The following is a 24,977-nucleotide window of genomic DNA, read 5'->3' as shown; positions in this document are numbered from 1 at the left end:
TATATTTATTTTTAATCAACTTTTGCTAACTAAAACTAAAATATGTACATGTGCATTTGCATTGCATGCTTTTCTAAGAATGAGACATTTTGGGTTATTTAGTAAATATTAAAAAACGTTTAAAACCAAAATGTGTTTTCCCTGTATTGGTTCGGAATCTGTGAATCAGCAACAGTTGAATCAGCATATCGGTGCATTGGCATAATTTTGTGAATTGGTACAGCTCTGAAAGAGGGCACTAAAATACTTCTAGACATCGCATTTTAAGAATGAAAGCATAAAAGATGCCAGCATAATTTGAACAGCAAATATCAACATCGCACACACGTTTATATAACTTTATATATATATATATATATATATATATATATATATATATATATATATATATATATATATATATATATATATATATATATATATCTTATATATAAAATTCTCGTGTCACAGTTTTCGTTGCCATACTCCTCCGAAACGGCTTGACCGATTTTGATGAAATTTTTTGTGCTTATCCGGTATCTATGAGAATCGGCCAACATCTATTTTTCATCCCCCTAAATGTTAGGGGTAGTCCACCCCTAAATTTTTTTTTGTATTTCCAGTTTTTGGTAGGAAATCACCATGGCAACGGCTGTAGCATTGTTGATGCTTCATTCGTCTCTATGGCAACGGCTATTTAATTGTTAGTGCAGTCCTCATCACCGTTGAAATTTTGCGGGTACTTTAAATATCAAAAATTGCCCTTTTTTTTTCAAGTATATATATTTTACAGACTTGAAACTTCACAGTAATGTTCCTTACGTTACGCAGGATGACATTTTCCGAAAATTAGATCCCATGGGTGGTTAAAACCAGGAAACAGTGGGTACTTTGTCTGCATGAGAACAGGATTTTCAATTGTTCATGCCTTCTGCGTCTCCATGGCAACGGGCATTGCGTGGCAGTGGCGTACCCACAAGGAGGGGCATGTATAATGAGCGGCGCAAGAGTGATCTGCCTGTAGACTGCCATAGCGAAGTACGGGTACATCAGTTGTACGTTGCGTGCATGAGTCGGGAAACCATCGGTACATTATACAGCATTGTAATAAATTTTCACGGAATTTTTTTATTATTTACCATTACTGTAAATGGGAGATGTGGCTTAATTTTTTTCCATTAGTATAGCCGTGCGAAGCCGGGTCGGGCAGCTAGTGTGTATATATATATATATATATATATATATATATATATATATATATATATATATATATATATATATATATATATATATAACAACAAATTAAGTTTAAAAATGCCAAAATTTTGTTATAATTTTCACCAAAAACTCTCCCTGAATACTAAAATTAGTCCACAACTTTATTTTATAGCATTAACACACACAAAACGATTTACCTATCATCACTTTAAGAACACGTCAAATGTATACAAATGTCTTGGCTATAAGCTGTAGTGGTGTCTAACACTAGAATATTTAAAAATGTTAAAATATGCAACAGAACTCTTCCTAATGTCCATTATGATAAATCACCATTATTATTCATAAGCAGCGCAAGTCCAACTCTTCCCTATATTAATGCATAAGTTTACATAACCAACTTGGTTTTATCTCAAACTAGTCCGCCATCTTTATTTCTAATCTCTTGCTTGAATTATTATTATTTTTTTTTGTCTCAAATGTTTTTTTTTTCTTTTTTTTTCTGTGCAAGTATATTCTGAATATTAGTACGCTAAATGGTTAAAATGCTTTAGAAATGTTCCCTTTAGTTCATGTATCGCTGAGCACGTCTGGAAAGCGTGAGCTAACGTGTTCGAGACTCGCGCTCATGCTCACGTGTTCGCATGGGGGGCAGAACCAGTCGCCCTCCGGGATGACGAGCAGGGCCGGGCGCAGGCAGGAGCCGTGCCAGCCGTGGTCGCACTTGTCGCACAGCAGGATGAACTCCGGGTGGTCCGTTTGCCCGCACTTCTGGCACGCATGGTCGTCTGCCACCACCTCCGCCTCCCCGCCACTCGCGTCTGCAAGCACCCCCGTGCCTGCCGCTACATGTTACCAGCTCTTTTCTTTCTACCATCGAACGTAGCTACACGTGATTAATTTCATATATAAAAAAAAGGTCACTGTATCATTTGTACAGTACACCCCGCTATCCGCGAAATTAAGTGGCAGGGCCACCGCGGATAGTGAAAATCGCGGATAATCCGCAAAAGAGCCGAAAATGGGAAACAAAAACGGAAGTATTAATTTTTACTTAAAAATCTATAAACATTTATGTACAGTAAAAGTTATAATTAACAGTAAAAAAGTTTTTAAAGATGCTAAAATTTTAGTATTTTACTGAATAATTAACATTCAATACATTTCAGTAATGTAAACATAAAATTGCACAACCATACGACCAGAAACAAAGCGCGACAGAGACAAAAATGTCAACGCATGCCAGCCTACTCCGTGAGTTCCGATAAGGCCCGTGGCGTTTTACTGTATACTGCACACAATGCACTCGTCAGTAGAGTTCAAATTTGCTAACTTGTAATAAAATACAGATTTACATATGTGCTGTATTTTTTCGTAGCATGTGCGGATAATAGGGAGTTTACTGTACCTTGATGAGCTCAATTATTTAAACATTCTTTATAAAATAAAAACATTTAAATTTAATTTAATACACAGAGGTATTGATACTCCTTTAACCTTGCTTCAACTGGGAAATAAGGTTAATGTTTTCCTTGCCCTGAATATACCTTTCTGAGCAGTCCGGGCCCTGCGTGGCATCGGCACCTGGTCCCCTGCATCCTCGAGATCAGATTCCGGGGAGAACTCATGGTCCGACTTGAACACCAGGTTGCTCTCGTCCTCCGTCGGCTCCGGCTCCTCGTCCTCTTCTTCCTCTTCTTCCACGGAAGAAGAGCTGGGAAGACAAGACAGGATACATCTGTATCACGCACAGCACACGACAAAAGGAAAGAGAATACCAAATGAGAGATGATCATCAACTCCTTACCTTGACCCTGACGAGGACACCCAGGGGTTATTTTCGTTAAATTTCAATTTGTTTAACTTCTTCTTTCGCTTCTTTCTTTTCTGTTTCTTTGAAACCACTTGCTCTTCTGGGACAGCTATGTAGTCTTCATCACTCTAGATAACATTTACATAAATTTTATTGGAAATAAACTTAATAACGATGATTGACAAGCAATATATGACTCTCAACTATACTACACATTTATTTAAGACACTATAAACATTAGCACAACTTTTTTTTTAAACAATTGTAAATGTATATTATAAATATAAGATGGTAAATTTAATACATATTGAAACACACTTAAAAGATGACTTACATGTTTCTTCTTTTGTTTCCGGGCTGAGTTAGAATGCTGAAAATAAACACCAAAAAAATGCAAAATCCAGGCAACAGAGGAAGCATGCTTAAAAAATACAGTAGCAAAGTCCTTAATATTGCATTTAATAAAATATTAAATCAAACTAGGGAAACAACTAAAAGACAAACATATAAAATAATAAAAAATTATACAAAATTAGAAAAAACAAATGGGTTGTATGCATAAGATACTTTATGTAATAAGTTTCATGATGCAGAAAATTTAATTGCTACAAAACTTTCAGATGGAAAAATATGTGCAAAAATATATACATAAGGTGCAACAAAACTGTACACACAATCCAAGCCCCATAAATCATTATAAAAGATATTAAATTTTAATTTTTAGGTAGATTTCAAAGAAATACTACCCTATTGTAGTTGTTACCATAGCGCGTCTTTCGGAAATTTTTTATATAGTTTTTTTGTTTCATGGTCCATAGACTTAAAAAAACCACCACAAACTCAAAAGTTTATATACATATCACAATATTGAGAACACGATAAATGTTGCAATTTTCCACAAATCATTTCCAAACTGATACATAAAATCTAGCAGTGGAAAATCTTGGTCTAGTTTGTTAATGGGCTATATCCGACCAAAGGAGTAGAAATGGGGAAGGTTTTTTTGAAAAACAGAAAATTCGCTGTAACTCCCATTATATGGGAAATATCACATTATAACTAAATAATACCAAAATCTTTTGTCAGAAAAAGTTTTTGATACAACCAACCATAACTGCAAGGGGTTGAAAAAATAAGGGGTAGAATTTAAAAAAACAAAATTCATAACTCCCTTAGTACGTACACTATCAAATCCATTCAAATTGTTTGTAAATTTTATTTTTATCTAAAACTTTTACCTGAAACAATTTTTGATAATACATACTATTACTGCATGAGGTGGAAATAACAAGGATGGAAAGACAAAATGTCATTACTTTTTTTAAATTAACTGTTTTTTAATTCAAATATAATTTATTGTAAAATGCATAAACTTTATCTAAAACCTTTAACTGAAACAATTTTTGATGAAACTATTACCATAAAAAGGGGTTGAAGTTTAATAAATTAAAACTTTCTTAGTATCAAATTCATTAGAATTCATTAATAACTATCTTAATGTTACAAAGCTTGGTCCAAAATAAAAAATTATTTGACCACGTATTAGTACAAGGTATGAAAAAAAAGTGTTTGAAGACCAAAATTAATTTAATCTAACTACCTTAGTAGGCATAATATGAAATTTGTTAAGACATTCAATGCTGAATGCATTAAATTAAAAATATTAAAAATATTTTTGCTGCATGTAATATGAGAAAATGTTAAATCCATCTTTTTTTAATATTGGCGAACATATAAGATGTTATGTTGGCCACAATAAGTTCATAACATGCTCCAGGAGTTTATATAAGTTTCAAAATATTTCCAGAAGAAATAGGTATTTTGAAATATACCTACGCCTGTAGGCTGACCCGAAAGGAATTTTTTTATTTCAAATTGTACCATACAGCTTGATTTTGTAGATCAAAATGATAGAAAAGAAAACAGATTTGCCTTCTCTCTTAAAAGTAAATTTCTTAATAATAGCCTATTTTAATTAAAATTAAAATAGGTTTCTAATTACTTTATACTAATTAACATGTTCACAACCTTTTACTTAAGATTCTGAATATAAAAAAGGCTCTAAAAAAAGAACTATTTTGGGGATTTTTAAATAATGAAGCTTATACAAAATGAAGTTCTGGCTAAAACTTCAATAATCTAATACTTAAATGATCTCACATTATAACTAGATATGGGTAGGTTGGATAGGATTCAGTACCACATACTCCTTTATTTCAAATCAGAAAATATCAAACTAAACATTTCCATTCTAAAATTTAAGGCAATCTCAAACACAAGAGTTAACTACAACACAAGACAACATTTAACATGAAACTACCTCAAGCAAGAAACAACTGAATGCAAGATAACTTAATTACTTTAAATGTAAGATATAATTTAAAACCTCCTTGAATATAAGACTACCTAGAATATAAAACAACCTCAAATACTTAAGAATGCCTTACACTGAAGACTAATTTGAAAATAAATGACCAAATACTGCAAACATACAAACCTCTATACAAAATGTTCCTACAGATACACCAAACACTTACTATACATAATACATAACTGTAATTCTAAAAACTAAAAACCTCCACATATATAAAACCCACTTGTTTCAAGAATTTTGGATAAAGGATTATGCACCTGTATTTTCACGTCCTCACACCGTAAAGGAAAAATGAAACATTAATATATAATAAAAATGTCCATATTAGTCCAGCTACAGGCCAGGCACAACTATTTTTAAAACTGTCACTATGTTTTAAAATTAAATTTTAAAATTTTGACTTAGAAAATGTAAGGATTTAACATGCAAAAATTCTGGAAGTGAGAAAAGAACTATATCTTTAGTTTTTGTTAGTATCTTCACAATTACTTTACAAAGAAAAGCTTGAAGTAAAAGATGTGATGCTTGTAAATTGTTTTTATTTACGAAGTACAATGTTTGAGCGCTATACCAGCATTTCAGATGGATAGGTAATCTAAATCCCTATTGTTGTTTCCACTGTGACTATTCAAATGTTGGTGAAGAGAGCATGCACAAGATTTCACCAAAAAGGAACTTTTTTTATTTGGAGGCCAAAATAATCATTAAATAAAATATTCTGTCTTTGCCTTAACTTTGCCAACAACAAAAATTATGTTTTTTAAATGTGTGTGTGTGTGTGTGTGTGTATGTATGTGTATATATATATATATATATATATATATATATATATATATATGTGTGTGTGTGTGTGTGTGTGTGTGTGTGTGTATATATATATTGTGTGTGTATGTGTATACATATCAGTAACAGTAAAAGGTCCAGCATCTATAACCACATTATTACTTAACTTGAAATTTAGAACAAATAAAGTTATGAAAGGATTACCCCATGCACTAAAAAAAACCAAGGAACAACACAATTTTATCAGGCAAAAGTCAGATACATACAAAAATCTAATACAAATAATACTATGTAAGTTACTTTAGCTTAGATTTAATAAAAGTATGTATCAGGTATGTAGTCAGCACACAAAAAAAAATCAAATACTATACTTCTACATATTTCTCACAAGTATAAAAAATTGTAGTTTTTTTTTTTTCCGTACAGACAATAATTTGCTATTTATATTGTAAAATAACAGCTGAAACTCAAGGAAAAAACCTGCCTCTAAGGTAACAGAGAATGTTTTAAGCACACTGATATGTCATCAAATCTGTATTTACAATTAAACTCACCCAACCCAGAAAGTTTGGGGTAGAATTCAATACCAAAATGGAACTAGAGACAAACCTTAGTGGAATATGTATGTATAGCTAATCCATACTAATATTATAAATGTGAAAAGAGTGTTTGTCCAGTTGATCTTCTTTATTCTTCAACACAGCAAAATGATTTATTGCATACAGATAGTTTATGAGCCGGAGAGTGACGTACACTACAAATAATTATGAAATTCCATCCCTAAGGGAGTGAAAAAGGGGTAAATTCAATTTTATAATAGAAAATCATTGGAGGAAGGTCATAGCCACACAAACAGTGAGTTTGTGTCATTTCTCTATTTCTGCCATGCGGTCATGAAGTACGGTCTGGCAACTTCCTTCTCTTTGTGCAGTTATCTACAAGTTCATCATCAGCCTTACGTGTGTGCACGTATAGGACTGCCACCAGCCAGGTCATCTCTACCAGCAAGGGGGAAAAAAAAGGTGATTGTAGAACAAAACCTCTGTGCCACAATGTCGTACAGAGAACTGCTTCCAGGGCGGGTACCGACACAAGTAGTATTACTAGAACTGTTCTAAACTACAGAAACTGCAAAAAAAATTTTTAACATACTAGGGCACATAAATTAATCCTTTTTAGCTAGCAAAAATTTGTACAATCTATTTGCACACTGTTTCTTACATTATTTATGATGGGATTTCAAAAGTCACGCAATTATTTTTAGAACTGCAAACAGTGCAAAAAATTTTTAAATAAATGTTAAGCATTAGAATGTGAATGTTACAAACAATTCTTCAAAAACTTTACATAATTAATTAACCTTTTCATAAATCTAAAGTAAAAAAAATTAGCAATAATTTTAATTTTTAAATAATTATACTCTGTTAATTTATGTATATGTACAGACAGAAATACAATTATAACAGGGTTGAACGTGTTAAATTATACTATTGGGCATGAGTCAGATATATTTTACAATATCACTTCTGAGGAAAACGGTAGTATTAATTGTGAAGAGAATACCAGGGCTAAAAAGATAAATTACAAAAAGTTATTGTGGGTATGTCAATGAAATATTATTTGTATTTAAATGTTTTCTTTTTAACACAGACCTTGAATAGTTACTTTTTACTTCCTCTTTTATAGCCATTTAAGAGTTTTAAACCACGGTGTGGTTTTGGTTTGAAAATACATTGTAAAAACTGGTAGAATCATGTCTAATAATATTTTACATGTACTACAACCATATCCCGGTGCATCTTTGGGTTTTCAGATAACCAAGCCTCTAATGTGCAGAAAATAAAGATGTCCCATTATCTGTCAGAAACTCTCAACAAGGCTAACTTTTCGTAAAAAAATTTTTTCTAGGAACAATTTTTTTTTTTTAATTCAAAAAATCATGTGAGAACTGCCACAACTCAGAAGATATCTCGCTAAATCAATACAACGCAAAAAAGGGCTTTTACCTGACTGTCGTGGCTTTCCTCCAGCTTGTCTATTTTGGTTTTCTTTTTCTCAGTCATGCTCATCTCCTCTTTGATGACAAACAGAGTCATTTCTTCCATCCTCCTCCGCTCCGCCTCCTCCTTGATCTTTATCTGCGCAATGCGCCGAGACTGGCGCACCGGCATTCCCGAGCTAGGGCCTGCGCTGTTGGCGAGAATCAGCTCAGCTCCGAGATCCAAGTCCTTTAACAGGCGACCTGCGCATCGATCACTAACATAGCAATCATATACTATTGGAGTCAGCGTCCTCAACTCACTCACTCACAACCACTCACTCATTCAACACTGTTCCTGCATCACTAAACATGCTTTTCCTTTTCTTTTAATTCCTCAAAACCTACTGCAAATATCATAACTAAAACTTTTTTTGCACTCATGTAAAAAAAAAAAAAAAAAGCTTTAATATTGTTATTACAGTAATGCTAAACTTTAAAAAAAATTTAAAAAAAAACAACACACAAATTCACAACATATCTTTCCAGTTAACTGGAAAATAGTTACTTGAAAATAAACCCATTAAATATTGGGACACAATTCTGTAAACAAAATGTGTAAAAAAAAAGGGGGGGGTCACAGTGTTGAATTTTGATCGGCTTGGAAACACTATTAGTAAGTTCCACGTGAGACCCCATGCAGCCAAGGCATTATGTTGTAGGTTTCGCACTCAAAACTACCTTCACCTTGAACCCTACAGAACATTTTCAACTTTCCTTCTTCTTGCCAATCATGTGGGTTAGTTCATTACTACATTAAACATTTAGTTCTCATCACTTGTGACAGGTAAAAAAAAAATAGAAAAAAATATATATATGTATGTGTGTGTGTTTTTGTGTGTTCGTCTTGTTTTGTAAAGATATAAATATGATGATATAGACATACATATATATATATAGAATGATTATGAGTGAGGAACATAGAGATGTAGAGATACACATATAGAAAGGGAAATAGATTAAGATATAGATAGAAACATTTAGATATGGACACAGACATATTGATAGATATATATCGAGATAGAAATATACAGACTTTTTTTATATAGAGAAATATAGTGAGGTTTATAGAGGGACATATTATGACAGATAGAGAGAGAGATGCTTTGTATATGCGTATCAACTTAAAAAAAAAAAATTTGAAAGAGGCATAGCAACGCATGCCGGGCATTAGCTAGTATTTTAATAAGTGTAATGTCTCATCATCTCATTAGCAACAACAAGCAGTGGGGGTAAATTTCACTAGTGTTTATATTTTTTGTCATAAGTCATCGTTAGTTAAACTGCCGACGGCACATTTAGATTAGTAAAAAATTAGTTCTGATAGGGAATGTTCTGTGTGTTTCTCTTTAAACTGTGTTATCTTTGTGCCTCTTGCAGGGCTAGACCATCTGTGCCTGGGTGCACTAAGCCGCTTCCCGATTGCCGCAGCAACTGAACTGTCAACTACTTGCGCTCCTGAACCAGAAATTGCCAACTTTCAAGAAAGGTAATTACTAATAGGTAAAGGTAGTCTGTAAAAACATTATAAAAAACACTCTTGAACATATGTACTCCTAAAGTACTATCAAAACTTTATTTTCCATACTACAGAAAATTTGAAACATATCATGGTTAAACATAAAAATATAATCATTTTCTTGTAATAAGCAAAAAAAAAAACTACTCATCATCACGCAATTCGAAGCAATCAGAACACACAATATGAGTGTCCACTGTGTGAGGCGCTAGCAGATCAACTTACCTCCTCGAAGAGTCACAAAACAAAGACAAACGAGTGCTAAGAAAATGGCAGACTACTTCTGAAGAGTATTTATTGAAGAAACATACGCACGATTTGAATTGTTTGCCAAAACCGATCTTAAATCGTAATTTGTGAAGTACCACTTGTAAAAGCTTAATTGTGAAGGAAAATTTGTAACTATTGTGACAGATTCATAATTTCTGGCATGTCTGCTAACCCACAGTTAGTAACTCAGCCAAATGCTATGCGTTGCACCCTCGACAAAGCTGGCCAGAATCTACTATGTGCTTTTTATTTTATATGAATTTCTTTCCCTACGTTTCTCAAGTTTCCTCAAATTTTTAAAGCCAAATTATAAATATTTGCTCATTCATAAAAGTGAGCTGCCCATTTTTACTATCTTTTGTTTTTTATTGTCTGTGTAAGTTTATTCTCAATGAACTGTAAGGCACATGTTAAAAGCTCTAATTCACACAAAATACTTAACATAAAACAAAAAAAAATTATATTTTAAAAAACTAAATAAACACACTTTAATTGTATGAACTAAACAGTAAAAAATAATATTTAAAATGAAGTAATTTCAACATTGACAGAATTAACTACAACTCTGTATAACAAAATCTTTTAATAATAATCTTAATATACGAATCAAGTAATAAACAAAACAATTAATTTTAATGAAAAAAAAGTGTGGGATGCTTGATATCAGTTGACTTAAATGTCTATTCGTTAGGACAAAGTCATTATGAAAATGAAAAAAGAGAGCACCCCCTAGATTACTTAAATTTAAAGATTATGTTTTACATTTTTAGTTCATGTAAATAAAGCATGTTGTTTTAGTTTTTTAAATAAAATGTTATTTTTTTATTTTGTAGTTCATTTTAAATTAAATATTTTCAAAGTCCCAAAAATTGCGGGGCAATTACCCCCCCCCCCCCTCTCCTACACCACAGGGAGGTCCGTGGGAACTCAAACGCCCTGAACACACGTCAAAATCAACATACTTTAATTGTCCCGAATTTCAAAAAAATCGGGGACAAATGACCTCTCCCCTGGGGGGGTGGGGGTGAGGGTTGAGGATCTCGAATGGCTCGGAAACACTTCAAATCGAAAGAGAATCAATTTTTGACATTATCAAAATTTTGTGGTTTTGACCTGCCTCCCCCATGAGGGGGGAAAGTTGACTTTGGACAAATTTCCCACCTTGCTCCGGACTCATAGATGTACAAAAAGCAGGGTTATTGCCCATAGCACTTAGTGGTTTTTTTTTTTTGCCCCTATGCTCTCTCTGCCCTTTATTTTCGGGTCAAAGTAATGAAATTATTGTATTGCAGAAGTAAAAATTTAATATAACAAGTAGTGATGTTCCTTACATTATGAGGTGTTTAGCCCAGGCAACACTGGGTACTTCAGCTGTGTCTGTTATAATTTCTCATAGATTAATTGCCACAAAAACAAACCCCCAATTATTCATACTTATGGCCATGTACTTGATTATTTCAATTATTTTATTCATTCATCACTTCTTTATTACAGTAAATACACAGACCTCACAACTTTTCTACAGAATGCCTAATGGAATGCACAAAAAACATTTGATTATAGATTCTCGACCTCCCCAACTTTTATTGATGGTAGGAGGTAATATTTTAATACAAAATTACATAAAATAACAAAACAATATTATGAGGTGATCAAAAATGTTCTATTGTATGTTATATGTTCTAGTAACTGAACCAAAATAAAAGGGCTTTTTTTAAACCACTATATAAGCTGGAATAGGTAGGTTGGTGAACAAGAAACATTTAAAATTTCTTGTTACAGATTCCACTGTACTGTATTAAGATAATGAATTTTACACTTATTTTTATAGCAAAGTTTCATGTAATTCTTTAAGTAAAAAGTCTTAGTATTCATACAAAAAAAAAAAGGAAACCAATATTTACAGACATCAAATTACTACAAATTGATATATAAAAAGGATGAGAAACAAAAAAAATACTGACAGTTTACTATGCCTAAGGGTGTACACATAGGGACGAAAATATTCCCTGCTAAAATTCTAAAATAAAATTCTAAAAATCTATCATTCCCACCAACAAAAGGAAATAAATTGAAAGGAAAACAGTGGGCAAAATGTGCCGCCCCCACCACCCCGCGATATGAAATTCTGCGTACTCTATTGATTATGCCATGAGACATGTTATGGAATTCAGTAAATACATAGATGGTAATGGGAAAATACTGACAGAAGTATTGAGTAACATCCACAAAGATTTAGATTTATAAAATATTTAAAATATAAAGTTTAACAAGAAACAATTGCAGGAAAATATTTAAAAATTCAAAGCAAAAATTGTACAGCTTTATGAAAAAAATACAGCCCAATGTATAAAAAATAATTGAGTTCAATATACAAAGAAATTATATGCAAGTAAAGACCCACAGATAGTTAATTGAGATGTTAAAATATGTAGAGAGGAAAATTTCAGCAAGTAACTGAAGAGAAAAAAAGTGATTAAAGAAATAAGAATTGATCACCTATTAGTTATTATGTCCTGTTTTCTCGCAAGAACATCAATAGACCATTAAACCCAAAAATACATCAACCATCACTGGCTTTGACCACTTTCTATTTATTTTCAAGAAATTAAGAAATAAATAATAATTATATAATAAAATAATAAAATGCATATAGGCTCAATTCATTACCCTCCAAAGTCTAAGCAATACGCAAACGTCAAAACTATTTCTGACTTATTCACATCTTCAACACTGCAATAAAATACTAACTGAATAAATGCCCAGTCTACAGGAGCTACTGACACACAAAAAAAAAAACCTTCAAAGCCAAGTGGGGAAACCCCACCTTATCCAGCAGGCAGCAACTCAAAAACTTTGCATAAATAGGTGCAAACATGTTTTGTTTCTTTCTTCAGTCACCAAGATACGTACTAATATAGCTGTAATCGGTGTATCTGGGAGGAGAGAGGAGGCACAGGAATGTGTCAGAATTGAAATTGCACAAAATAAATGCTACAAATAATCCAAAACAAGACAATCCCTACCTGAATAATGGGAGTTCACTGTATTAACAGTGTCCAACACTTGCCTTACCCACCATTATCAAATAATTTTGTCAAAAAAAAAACCTTACAATAGATGGAATATTTTCTGAGATATATAAAAAAAATTATTTATATACATATATATATAACATTAACCATTTCAAAATCATTTGCCAACTTAATAATAATCACTTAAATTTAAAATCATAGGACTTCATAATTTTGTATTAATTTATCATGCAGGTACAAAATATGTATAAAAAAAAACCTGTACTTAAAATGTGTACAGATCTTCCAAAATCTTGCTTCGCTCTAGATCAAATAAATTTAAAAAAAAAGTAAGGATATCACTCAGAACAAACACTTCAAAAAATATTGTCCTATGAAAAAATTATGTTCCAAGTTTTCCCATGTAAAGAAACTGTAAAAAAAAAATTACATTCATTTTTTTTTTCTAAAATTTCATTTAAAGTGCCCAGTGTTACCTTCCTATTTATATCATTTATATCATCAATAAATAACTATACTGTATCTCAGGCTTGGATTGCAGTAGAGCAAATGGCGACCACTCTTGCCAGACTGATACTTCCCGGATTTTTAACATTAAAAATCTTATTTTGTAAAAACATTATAATTATAATAAGTTTTATTATTTGTGAAATTTTGTTTGATATTTAATTTTTCCTAGACCATAAAACCGTGTCTATTGACAGTTTTTTAACAGTGTTGTAGTCATTCTGAAAAAATACTAATTCATTTCAATTATTAGTTTACAGGAGAAACCATTTGTAGCAGTCGATCACTATTAATAACAAGGCATTATGTGTTATGCCAAAACAACGTCAAAATTTTTATATTTACCAATATAAAAAAATTGTTCACAAAAATGGTTGAAACCAAAACGGCATCTTTTAGTTACATCTCCGTAGAAGTAAAAACTGAACACTACTGAATGTTATCAGGTGATGCTCCTGATGAAATATAACAATATAATGTGTTTCCAAAATTCTCATTCCGAATTCCTTTTAAAAAAAAATACAATGTTACTGTCTCATATTTAAAAAAAAAAATATATTCATTTCATTACAAAGTTGCGAGCTCTATGGACATATCTGGCAACAGAGCACCCCAAAACAAAGACAGCGCTTATGGCCAAATTGGCCATATGGTCATATCGGCTTATGGTCTTATCCATTGAAAAACAAATTGCACACTGCAATCTAAGAATGAGGACATGCTAAAATTCAATCAGCAAAACAGCTAACATATTACACTTACAAGTACACGTTATAAAACTTACTGCCTCTACTTTTCTTTGCGGCCGGCTTGGGGGGTTCACTCGGGGTGTCGCTGCTGACCGCAGGGCTTTCCGCAGCCACCGTCTGTTCCTGGGGCGCCCTCCCCCGCCCCTTGCCCCTCGCTCCGCCTCGACCGCGACCCCGGCTCCTGCCCCGGCCGCCCCTCCCGCGAGCCCGCGGAGAGGCCCCCTCGCCCGGCGTCGCGAGGCTCTCCTTGCCGCCATCGTCCTCGCTGCTGCTGGCGCCGCCCTCCAGTCGCTTCTGCTCCTCCACGCTGCGTCGCAGCTCCAGGTCGGGGGTCTTCTTGCCCCGCACCTTCCTGCTCTTGCTCGCCGGCTCCCCTGCCTCCGCCTGCGCCCCCTTTCCCGCGTCTGCCGGCATCCCGTCGTTCGAGACCGACGTCTGCCGCTTGCCGCTCCGTTTCCTCCTGGAGGGGACCAGGCCCTCGACCGGTGTGTCGTCGCCACGCAGGTTTCTCGACCGTGTGTTTCTCTGCGGGACTACATCAACTTCTTTTCTGGGCGATTCCACTTCGTCCTGAGCAAGTTCTGATGTTTCAGGGGTCTTAAACTTCGCGTCAGCGCTCTTGGACGATCGTCTCCTTTTCTGACCGACAGGTTTGGGGCGTGCTATAATTTGGGAAATAGTGGCACGCAAAGCTATTTGATCGGCTGGATTGTAATCCATTGAAAATTCACTAATGGTGCACGGTTTTTTCAATGCACTAGTTTCGGTTCTTTCAGCAGAATCACCTTCCAGTTTATTGCTACTGCCTTCTAGTTTATCAATACTGTCTGATAAAGATGCAGAAACCGAACTGATTATCTCTGTCAAAGAATTCTTCCTCGCTTCATTTTTACATGCATCACTTTCACCTTTGGCATTAGTATCCAACATATCATCAGTTCCTTTAAGCATATCCTGAGAACATTGTATGTCATCTTTTACCACATCATTTTCTTTTTTACCTTCAGCCTGACAATCATTCAAATCATTTTCGGCATCCTTGCTGACTGTCATTTTATTTCCACTGGCTTTCTTAACCAATGCTTTTCCTTTTTTTCCTTTCTCTTTCTTCTTCACAACTTTGTTCTTCTCAGTAGATTTTCTTGTTATTTTCCCTGGCTCTGTAGAAGATGTGCTCAACTTTACAGCAAGCTGTGCTTGAACCCTCGAAAGAACACCCTCTTCCTGAAGTGCAGGCTTCTCTGTGGGCTGCAAATCATGAGTTAACAGATCAGATTTGTTTTCAACAAAAGGTACTGAACAACCCTGAACAACTGAGTTCACTACGTTATTCCCCAGTAAATCAATAAAATTTCTCTTCTCACCAATTTTCACGGGATCTTCCTTGCACATGATGAGAGAACTCTTCATGAACGATGCCATGCTTGCTTCTGGTATAATTTTTAAAAGTCCAACCTTACTTGGTGGTTGAACAGGCGCAGGAGTTGAATTTTCATCCGTAGTTTCCTCTGTTGTACCTACCTTTTTCCCTGCCTCACTTTCTGTAACTGAACTGTTTTCTAGGGTTTCAAGTAGTTTTGAAGTAGAAGACTCCTCAGTTATTGACACAGATGTTTCACCTTCAATAAGTTTTTTTGAAATATGCCCACAAGTTGGCTCCAATTGTGTTTTTGATTTCTTTAAACTTCCTATTTCAGAAACAGAATTTTCTTTGCTTTTATTTGGAGTAGATATTAACTCTTCAGGAGTCTCATCAATGGTACTCTCTACATCAGTAGTATCTTTAACTAGAACATCTAATTTACCTATGTTAGTCTCATCAATACTAACACTCATTTTGGGACTTTTCTCCATTGTTGTGTTAGACAACTCGCTACTTTCTCCTTGAACTTCTGAATGACTATTAGCTTCAACTGATGTTGGTAAAGACTTGTTATCAAATGATTTATCATCAGAGTCACAATGAAGTTCATTTTCAATTGATGCTATAGGGTCTTCTGAATTGGCTGAATTTTTATGACTGCCCGTAGATATCCTCGAAGAATCATCAAGTAGGTCTTCAACCCACGACAATTTTTCAGCCTCACTGGATCCTGAACTTTCATTCTGAGATTCTTTATCTTCACACAAAGAACTTTCAACAACAGGCTTTATATTAGAACTGACCAAAACTTCACTATGATCCATTTTACCTCCACTTTGACTATGTGACTTGGTCATGTAATTTTTAGTTTCTGTTGATGTTTCTGAAACCAAACTATCATCATCCAATAAATTTTCCGATGACTTGCTGCCTTCACGTTGTTTTATATCGCAACTGCCCTGCTTCTCTACACCCCCGACAGATGCATTTTTCCCAGGTAGCAAGTTACTTACACTTGCATCCCTGTCAGATTCCTCCACCACTTTCTGACTGCCATCGACTGAGGGGATGGGATCATCAGACATCATAGCTTCTAGCTGAGACTCAACAGACAAGAACTTATCATTTTCTTCCTTACTACTCAAAGTGTCCATGAGCTCTGAAGAAATCTTTGAGCTGCTTGCATGTGTAGCAGTAGCAGAAGAGGTTTGCTGTGCAGCTGGTGAAGCAATGGACTGAGATTCTTTCAAAACCTGTGGAGGACTTAGTGGTAATTTCTCAGACTTAGCCCTTGTATCCTTGAAATCCAACATCTTATCCAATAGTTGAGTTCCAGAGAGAGGAATATCAGTTATTTTTGACTGTAATTCCATCCCTGCTTTCCCAGACAACTTTCCCATCATAATCCCCATCGAAATACTTTCTACAGACTTCCGACGTTTTCCGGCACATGCCTGGGGGTGAAACTTGGCAAGAGCTGAAAACGATGAACCAATGTTTGGTGAATTTGGTAAATCAACTTTATATTTTTCAGTGGTCAAATTACTTTCTGATAATTTTTTAGGGAATTTATTTGACTGGTCAGCACTTGGAACCATTAATGAATTTTTCAATAAAATATTATTTTCTTTAGGGTGACAACCATTTGATGGCATATCAATACTGAATTCTGGATATTTTTGTACTTGGATGCTCTCCTTAACTGGTTGTGTGCTATGATTTGTTGGTTTACTACTAATTCCATCATGTGCAGAGTCTTGTTTATGTTTACTTGTGTTGATGGACGGCTGAATAATTTTTCCTGAACTGTCTACCTCTGCAGGTGTAATAATTTTTACTGAACTTTCTCTCTCCGTAACATCTCTTAAGAAAGTAGCAGAAGTTTTACAATGGCTAATGAAAGGATGTATCTGTTTTGGACAGTCAGTCTCCTTAACACCTATGCCAGTTATAGAAGGTTCACTTGGGATGACAGTGTGTGTTTCTCCTAAACTGTCTCTCTCTGTAACATCTTCTGTGCCCACTGCCGAAGGTTTACTTGGGCTAGTGACAGGATGGGTCTCTTCTAAACTTCTGCTCTCCCTAACATCTTCTACACCAGCTGACGAAAGTTTTCTTGGAATAATGACAAGATCCGACTTTTCTGAACTGTTACTCTCATCAACATCTTCTGTTCCAATTGTAGAAGGTTTGCTTGGGATTACAGGCTGTGTCTCTTCTAAACTGTCTTTCTCTGAAACATCTTCTATACCTATTGCAGAAGGTTTACTGGGGCTGGTGACAGAAAGGGTGTTTTCTGGTATCTCTGTATCCGTAACATCTTCTATACTAATAGCAGAAGATTTAGTTGGGCTAGTGAGAGGATCCGTCTTTTCTGAACTGTCGCTCTCCGTAGCAACCTCTGCTCCCATTGCAGAAGTTTTACTGGGGCTAGTGAGAGGATCTGTCTTTTCTAAACTGTCACTCTCTGTAACACCTTCTGAGCTAATTGTAGATTTGCTTGGGATTAGAGGCTGTATTTCTTCTAAATTGTCTTTCTCTGAAACATCTTCTATACCCGTTGCAGAAGGTTTACTTGGACTAGTGACAGGATGGGTCTCTTCTGGAATCTCTGTATCCAAAACATCTGTACAAGTTTCAGAAGATTTATTTGGGATAGTGAGAGGATCTGTCTTTTCTAAACTGTCACTATTTGTAACACCTATGCAAGTTGCAGGTTTACTGGGGCCAGTGACAGAATCAGTCTTATCTGAACTGGCACTCTCTGTAGCAACCTTTGTGCCAATTACAGAAGGTATACTTGGTCTAGTGACAAGATGTGTCTTTTCTGAAGTGTCACTATTGGAAAAACCTTCTATGCGAGTTGTAGGTTTACTTGGGCTCATGATTGGAATCTCTGTCTCCATAACACCAACTATACTAGTTGCAGAATTTTTACTTAAGCTAATGACAGGATGTTTTTTTTCTGAATTCGATATCTCCGTAACATTTTCTATGCCAGTTACAAAGGTTTTACTTAGGCTAACAACAGGATCTACCTTTTCTGAACTGCCTCCCTCAGTAACATCTTCTAAGCTTGTGCTGACAGGTTGCACTGTCTTAACTGAACTGTCTATCTCCGTAACTTCTTCTATGACAGTTGCATTACTGCAGTTCCCATCGGAAATATCATTACATGTTTCATGCATGCTTACAGAATCAGTTAACGTGTCCAAAGAAACAGATTTTTCTGAGATGATATCTGCATCAACGGGAGCATTATAACAGTCACTTTCTAAACAAGATGCAGATAATTCTGATGATTTACTATCCTCTGAAATGCTTTCTGGTTCTTGTTTACTCTTACTATCTTTTATGGAACAGTTCAAATCCTTAACATCATCAGCTCCACTCAGTAACGATATTTTATCAAAAGCATTTTTTTTACCACAAAATGTACCAAGTTTATCAATATGCAAATCTTTAGCACCACTATTTTCTGCTTTGCCATCACTTTCCACTATATCTACTGCTTGTGATTTATTTGTATCCGAGGATAAAACTCTAAAAACATTAGAAGGCTCTTTCTCTGCAAATGCAACACATGGTTTCTCATTTTCATTCGATGACTTCTGCTCTACCATTTTATCAATACTGAAACTAAATTTTTCAGTTCTTGATTCAGTTAAGTTTGAACTGTTTTTCAGAGAATCAACAGTGGTCAAATTATTTTGAGTATTACTAGGTAATGACTCTACCAAAGTATCTGTTTTGAAATTAAGTTTGTCAGATATCTTAGCACTTGAAACACTGCCCGTATTTGAAATAGTAGCATCTGTCAAAGACGTATGCAAAGACTCTGGTCCAAAAAAAAATTTTGTCATGGATTTATCACAGGTCTCATCTTTGTTCTTACATCTTGCTGTAGGTTCAAAACATCCATTAGGACTACATGTTCCAGGTGACTGAACAGCAACCACACTATCTGCTTCACATCCATCTAATTTTTGTAGCTCCTTTGCTTCAGTAGACTCACAATGTAAGGAAGGTTCCGAATTGGTTCCACCTACCCTTGAATTTCCTTCTAATGAATCTCCAAGGTGCTTCTCTTGAACTTTTGGGAGAGAACTGTCTGCAGTGCACTCATGAGAGCCAGCTTCAATACCCATTTCTTCTCTTGAACTATGACTGCAATCCTCAGAAGCTTGAACCTCTTCATTGTCTTTTGTTTCACTTACCACTGATGTATCCAAACTACCTGTCTTATGTTCATGATGTGCTACTATAGAATTATTAACCTTAAATCCTTTCTCAACCTTTTCTAATTTTTTCGGAATACCCACATCCCACCTGGATGGCCTTTTAACAGTTGCTGCACTCACAGTTTTTCCAAAAATTTGAACACCCAAAGACCACTTCCTCTCGGGCTTGACAGGAACAGATTCCGGCACTTCGACAACACCGTCACTCAAATTAGATGAAGAACTCAATGTATCAGATGTAGAATCTGGTTGCACGGAAGAGTTTCTGAGCTTGTCAGGGCCACAAATGGTCTCGATGCTCCAAAGTTTGTGTGGATTTTTCACTGGTGGAAATTTTTGGTGTTCCTTCACTTTTGAAGATTTGTTTGAAGGCAAAGGCAACAAGGGTCTGTTTGGTACATGCAAAGGAACTTCTGAAGTTCCGGGCTGAAAATCTGAAACTGAGGTCTGAAAAGAATTTTGAAAAGAACTAGTGACAGCAATACTTTTATGGGTTTCACCATGAGAAACTAACCTTGGCACCCTAAACTCACTTTGCGATGCGATTGGGGAAAATAAAATTGGCCTCTTTATACTGGAATAACTACTCGTTTCTCGACTTGAGAGAATGTCTGTATCTCCACTATCAGGTAAATGTGGCTGGAACAATTTTGTTCTTGGACTGCGAGCCCGGTACTCCTGCAGAGCAGATACTTTGTCACTTGACTGTAACTGACTTGTTTCACCTGTAGAATGAAGTGTCCTGGGGTCAGATGATGCTATTTCACCAACTTCTCCCGACATGGCATGAATAGTATTTTCTGATATGTTAGTTACGTGAGCACTGCTACCCTGCACTGTGAGTTTATGATCATTCTGAACAGTAGAATACCTTAAATGAGGTGATGCCTGGTTATCATCTTGGGTATCTCTAGGCTCACTTGAAGTTTTGGTATTTTCTAAGCTAGATCTATCTATCATAGACCCTTTCACACTAACAGTATCCTTTCCAAATGTTTCTTTTTCAGGTGCTGGAAGCTGCAACTGTGTACCAAATACACTGTCTGACAGCTCTTTGGGTCCAGTGTCAGATGGCCCCATTAGATTCTGTTTTGAGGTGCCCACATTGTTTGCTGCCAATACTTTGTCACCTGGAACCTTCTTGTCTGTTTCGTCCACTTTGCTCCCACTGTCCTGAGTATCTGTGCCGGGGTTACCAGTATCGCAATCTCTCCCTGAGCCTTCACCCCGAACCAACATCAATGGCTCCTCTATTGCCTCCCCCACCTGCACAGATGAAGGATGGACAGAACCACTTCCTCTGTTCTCGCTTGGCTCAACATAACGACCCATCTTGTTCAACCATCCGTCAGGCACGCTCTGCTCCCTCGGATCCCTTTTCAAACCTCTACTCATCTCCTCCGGGGTAAGAAACGTTTTACGTTCCTCACCAGGCCGGATCGACTGTGAAAGCAAGGTAAGTTTTTCAATCTGAGAAAGAGTTGCCAGACTTCTGACAGCTTCTTTCCTCACATTCATTAAATCATTTAATGAAAAAGGTTTCCTTGTGGACAAATCAGTTGCTAGGTGATGAGGCAATGAACTAATTCCCAGCGGGATGTTGCCACTGAAATGGTACGCACTCTGACTCTGCCCTGGATCATAACTTGGAGGGTGCATCACTTTATCCGGAGATTTTTTCGTGCTAAGGTCACACACACCACTACTGACCAAACCATGAACAATTTTCAAATCTGGTTTCCTGCTCATATTGCTTGGTAGAGGAATTTCTGGGGATTTCTTTGAACTCAGATCCATTCCAACATGCTCAATCCTTGTTCTACTGAGGTCTAGCATCGGTGTCTGTTTCCTCATAGTTTGTTTGTCAAACATAATTCCACGACCTGAACTCAGATCTATCCCAGCTTGATGGGGTGTCAATGGCCCAAACTGTTTAGACCGTAGATCTCCCCTAACGTCTAGTTTAGATTCTACCCTCACTTGATGTTGCAATGACGCAAAGTTCACAGGTTTAATTCTGCTTTCTTCCAATCTGAACTCTGGCTTCACGTCCAGCTTTTTGAAGTCATCCCTAGCCTTTGGTCTATCTTCCACTCTTGCATCAGACATAAAACTGGATTTCTTAAATTCTTCCTGACTCACTGTTTTCATTTCATCAAGCCTAGACTCTAATTTTAAATCAAAATTTTTATATTCTTCCAGACCCTTTTTTCGAGTATTTTCTTTTGCAGGTAACAAATTTGTATCAAACCTTTTCAATTCTTCTTTAAAAGAATTGAGTTGCAGAGCATGTAAGCTAGTACTTTTTAAAGCATTGTCATTAGCCAATCCAGATTCTGTACTAAACCTCCCTTGCACTGGTACACTTTCTTCCACTTTTTCAGTCATAGCCTTTGTACTAATATTTTTCTTATATTCATCTACACCTCCCAACTTTGGACGAGATTCAACTGACACATTTTCTTCAGCATTAATTTCAGTACTTAATTTTTCACCCACTGAAATTGCTGGATCTTTAATTGATGTCTTCACATTCAAATCCATTTTTTCTTCACTAGAAATTTGACTTTTTGATTTATCTTCAACTGAAACTTGTTCATCAATGCTTTTACTTTGTTTTTTAATAGGTGTGTGCTCTTTAGTTACAATTTCTTTTCTTTCATGAAACTTTTTCTGCTCTTCATCTTCATTTTTAACTTTATCTTCATCAACTGTGACCTTTTTATGATTTATTTCAGTTAATGAAACTTCAGGATTATCTTGTGTATTTTTACATTCTTCCAATTTTTCATTTACCTCTAGAATTTCTTTAGGTTCGTTCACACATAAAATATTTTTTTGAAATTCTTCATTATTTGTCCTACTTTTAGATTTTGAATCACCACTATCGTTGGAAAGTGCTGTGTGTGTACATTCTTCAACCAATTCTGCTGGGCTCTCTTCTTCTATCAATTTCTGCTTTTCACTCTGAAATGGTTTATCAGAATGAATAGTTTCTGATGATTTATTATGCTGAACAAGTGCTTCTTCGCTATTGACATTGTTTGTTGGAGTTACAGTTTTATCAACTTTATCGGGTACCAGTACTGCATCACTTGCAGTTAACGTTTCACAAACCGCTGGTGATGATACAATAACAGGCTGTTTTTGTATTTTATCTGGTTCTGGATGCTGTCGTAACTCTTTGAAAGAAACTTTTAATTTTGGAGTAGCATTTTGTTCTTGTGTTTTTTCTTCTTCGTCAGACTCTCCTGCCTCTTCCAGTGGTGATACTTCTCCCTCCTCCACTTCACCTTCTTCATCCTCTTCTATCTCTTCCTCAGGCTCTTCATCCTCATCCATTTGTCCTGTATCAGTAATTGGTTTCTCTATCTCCAAACTGTTACTGTCTTCATTAAATGTGGAGTCAAGCCCATTGTAGAGTGGGTCATCGGATGAAAGTTGAGATATCAGTTGAACTAAACCTTCACGATCCCTGTAAAAGAAATGGGATAATTGAATTAGGTATCGTCCACAGCTAAAATAACATTCCATCAAAACATGTAAAACATAAAAAGTAATTTTTACTTTATTACAAACTTTTCATTAGGATAAATTATTAGTTGACATAATTCACACATCAATTAAAATATTTTTTTTTTGTAATAATAAAAGAGAGTTTGTCTGTCTGTCATTTGTGTAGTATGGATGGTAAGACTAACGCCATGAAGTTTGGTATGTCTATTCTCTAGGGAAGGTCCGCATGCACCTTGAAGCAAGTTTTTCAAATTTTGATTTAATTTTTTGTGGTTTTTCAACCCTTTTTACACAGTCTGAAGATTTTGAATACTGAATACTCAAAATGGAAATTGGTATAGAATTATGGTTTGCAATCATGTTAACAATAATTATACAGTCTAACTATGATATCCAAAACCCACTCACTGACTGATCACAGCATTTCTAAATACAAGAGGGTTAAATACTCATAGGTGCATAGGTTTATTGCAAGTCATAGAGCAGCACTAACAAAGGATATTTTGCCTCTGAATGTATAACAAGTGATGCAAGTGTTTTCCCTGTATAATTCTGTAAAGAAACATGACTATACTAGCTCATGTTTAAAAAAATTAAGATAAATAACCTACTTTTTTGCAAGAAATAATGAAAATTAGTTTTACTTAGCAATTGGTGATTATTCAGGTCATAAAAACATTTTGAAGGTATCATTTTATTTAAAATATGGCATTAAGCAGATGAAAAGATTTGCTTCGGTGTTCCATACAGAGAAACCCATTATTAACACATTTCAAAAGAACACAAGAAAAAAGTATATATTTGGGGGAAAGTCTATGTTACTGCTCTAAATCGCACAATGACTATAGCTTCAGTATTTGATGCATTCATAATACAAACTTTTATATATTTTAATGTTTGTAATGTTTGCACTGTTTAAATGACATATTGAACTTTTTTTAATGCATAATTTATTAAATGATTGGAATGGAAAGTATAAACTATTTAGAAAAAAGGTGAAATCTTAGATCTTGTTTTTTCTTCTGCCATTTTCTGGTTGGCAAAAATTTTTTCAAATTCAAAAATGGCAATACTTATAAATTTTCAAACGTCAAATCAATATTTTTTTTAACAAGTGACATGACACTAAAATACATAATAGCATTTTAAAAACCTAAAAAATATCATTCCGCACTTTGTCTAGATAATCAAAGATATGAAGATACAAGATGTAACATTTCTGTGTTGATACATACAGAAAAAAACAGCAAAAACCTACATTTGTGCCAAACATTGATTCTGGTGCTAAAGCCGAATAAAATAAACAGATTCGAATTACTTAAATATTTTCTTTTTTGAGTTTTTTAGCTGTCATAAAAATCTACGACATACCGCAAGCCACCAACCATTCCAAAATGGCATCTATTTGCAAATGTTTTGAAAAGTATAAAGAGTGTGATACTTGTCTTCTGGACAGCGTTAAATTTTAGTAAATGTTCAACATTGGTTTAAATATATATATATATATTAAAAAAAAAAAACTTAAGAAACATTCCTAATTTTCAGTAAATTGTGAGAATGTATTTTTATAAA

General features: G+C 35.0%; 1 protein-coding gene across 5 annotated transcripts in view; it reads right to left on the bottom strand.

Annotated features, from left to right (window-relative positions):
• LOC134543092 (uncharacterized) overlaps positions 1-24,977 on the bottom strand; it is a 54,461-nt gene that overhangs the window by 17,089 nt on the left and 12,395 nt on the right. The window contains exons 4-9 of one of the 5 annotated variants that reach the window (XM_063387873.1): positions 14,321-23,364; positions 8,174-8,409; positions 3,345-3,380; positions 3,005-3,138; positions 2,745-2,911; positions 1,834-2,036 (exon numbers count right to left, since the gene is read on the bottom strand). In XM_063387873.1, the coding sequence (XP_063243943.1) occupies positions 1,834-2,036; positions 2,745-2,911; positions 3,005-3,138; positions 3,345-3,380; positions 8,174-8,409; positions 14,321-23,364 (9,820 nt within the window). Of the gene's footprint in view, positions 1-1,833; positions 2,037-2,744; positions 2,912-3,004; positions 3,139-3,344; positions 3,381-8,173; positions 8,410-14,320; positions 23,365-24,977 lie in introns of those variants that run through there. The other 4 variants (XM_063387874.1, XM_063387878.1, XM_063387875.1 and 1 more) reach the window with 4 other exon arrangements.

Source organism: Bacillus rossius, assembly GCF_032445375.1.
Source record: "Bacillus rossius redtenbacheri isolate Brsri chromosome 9 unlocalized genomic scaffold, Brsri_v3 Brsri_v3_scf9_2, whole genome shotgun sequence".
Classification (NCBI taxonomy): Eukaryota; Metazoa; Arthropoda; class Insecta; order Phasmatodea; family Bacillidae; genus Bacillus; species Bacillus rossius.
This window is presented reverse-complemented; position numbering and strand designations above follow the sequence as displayed.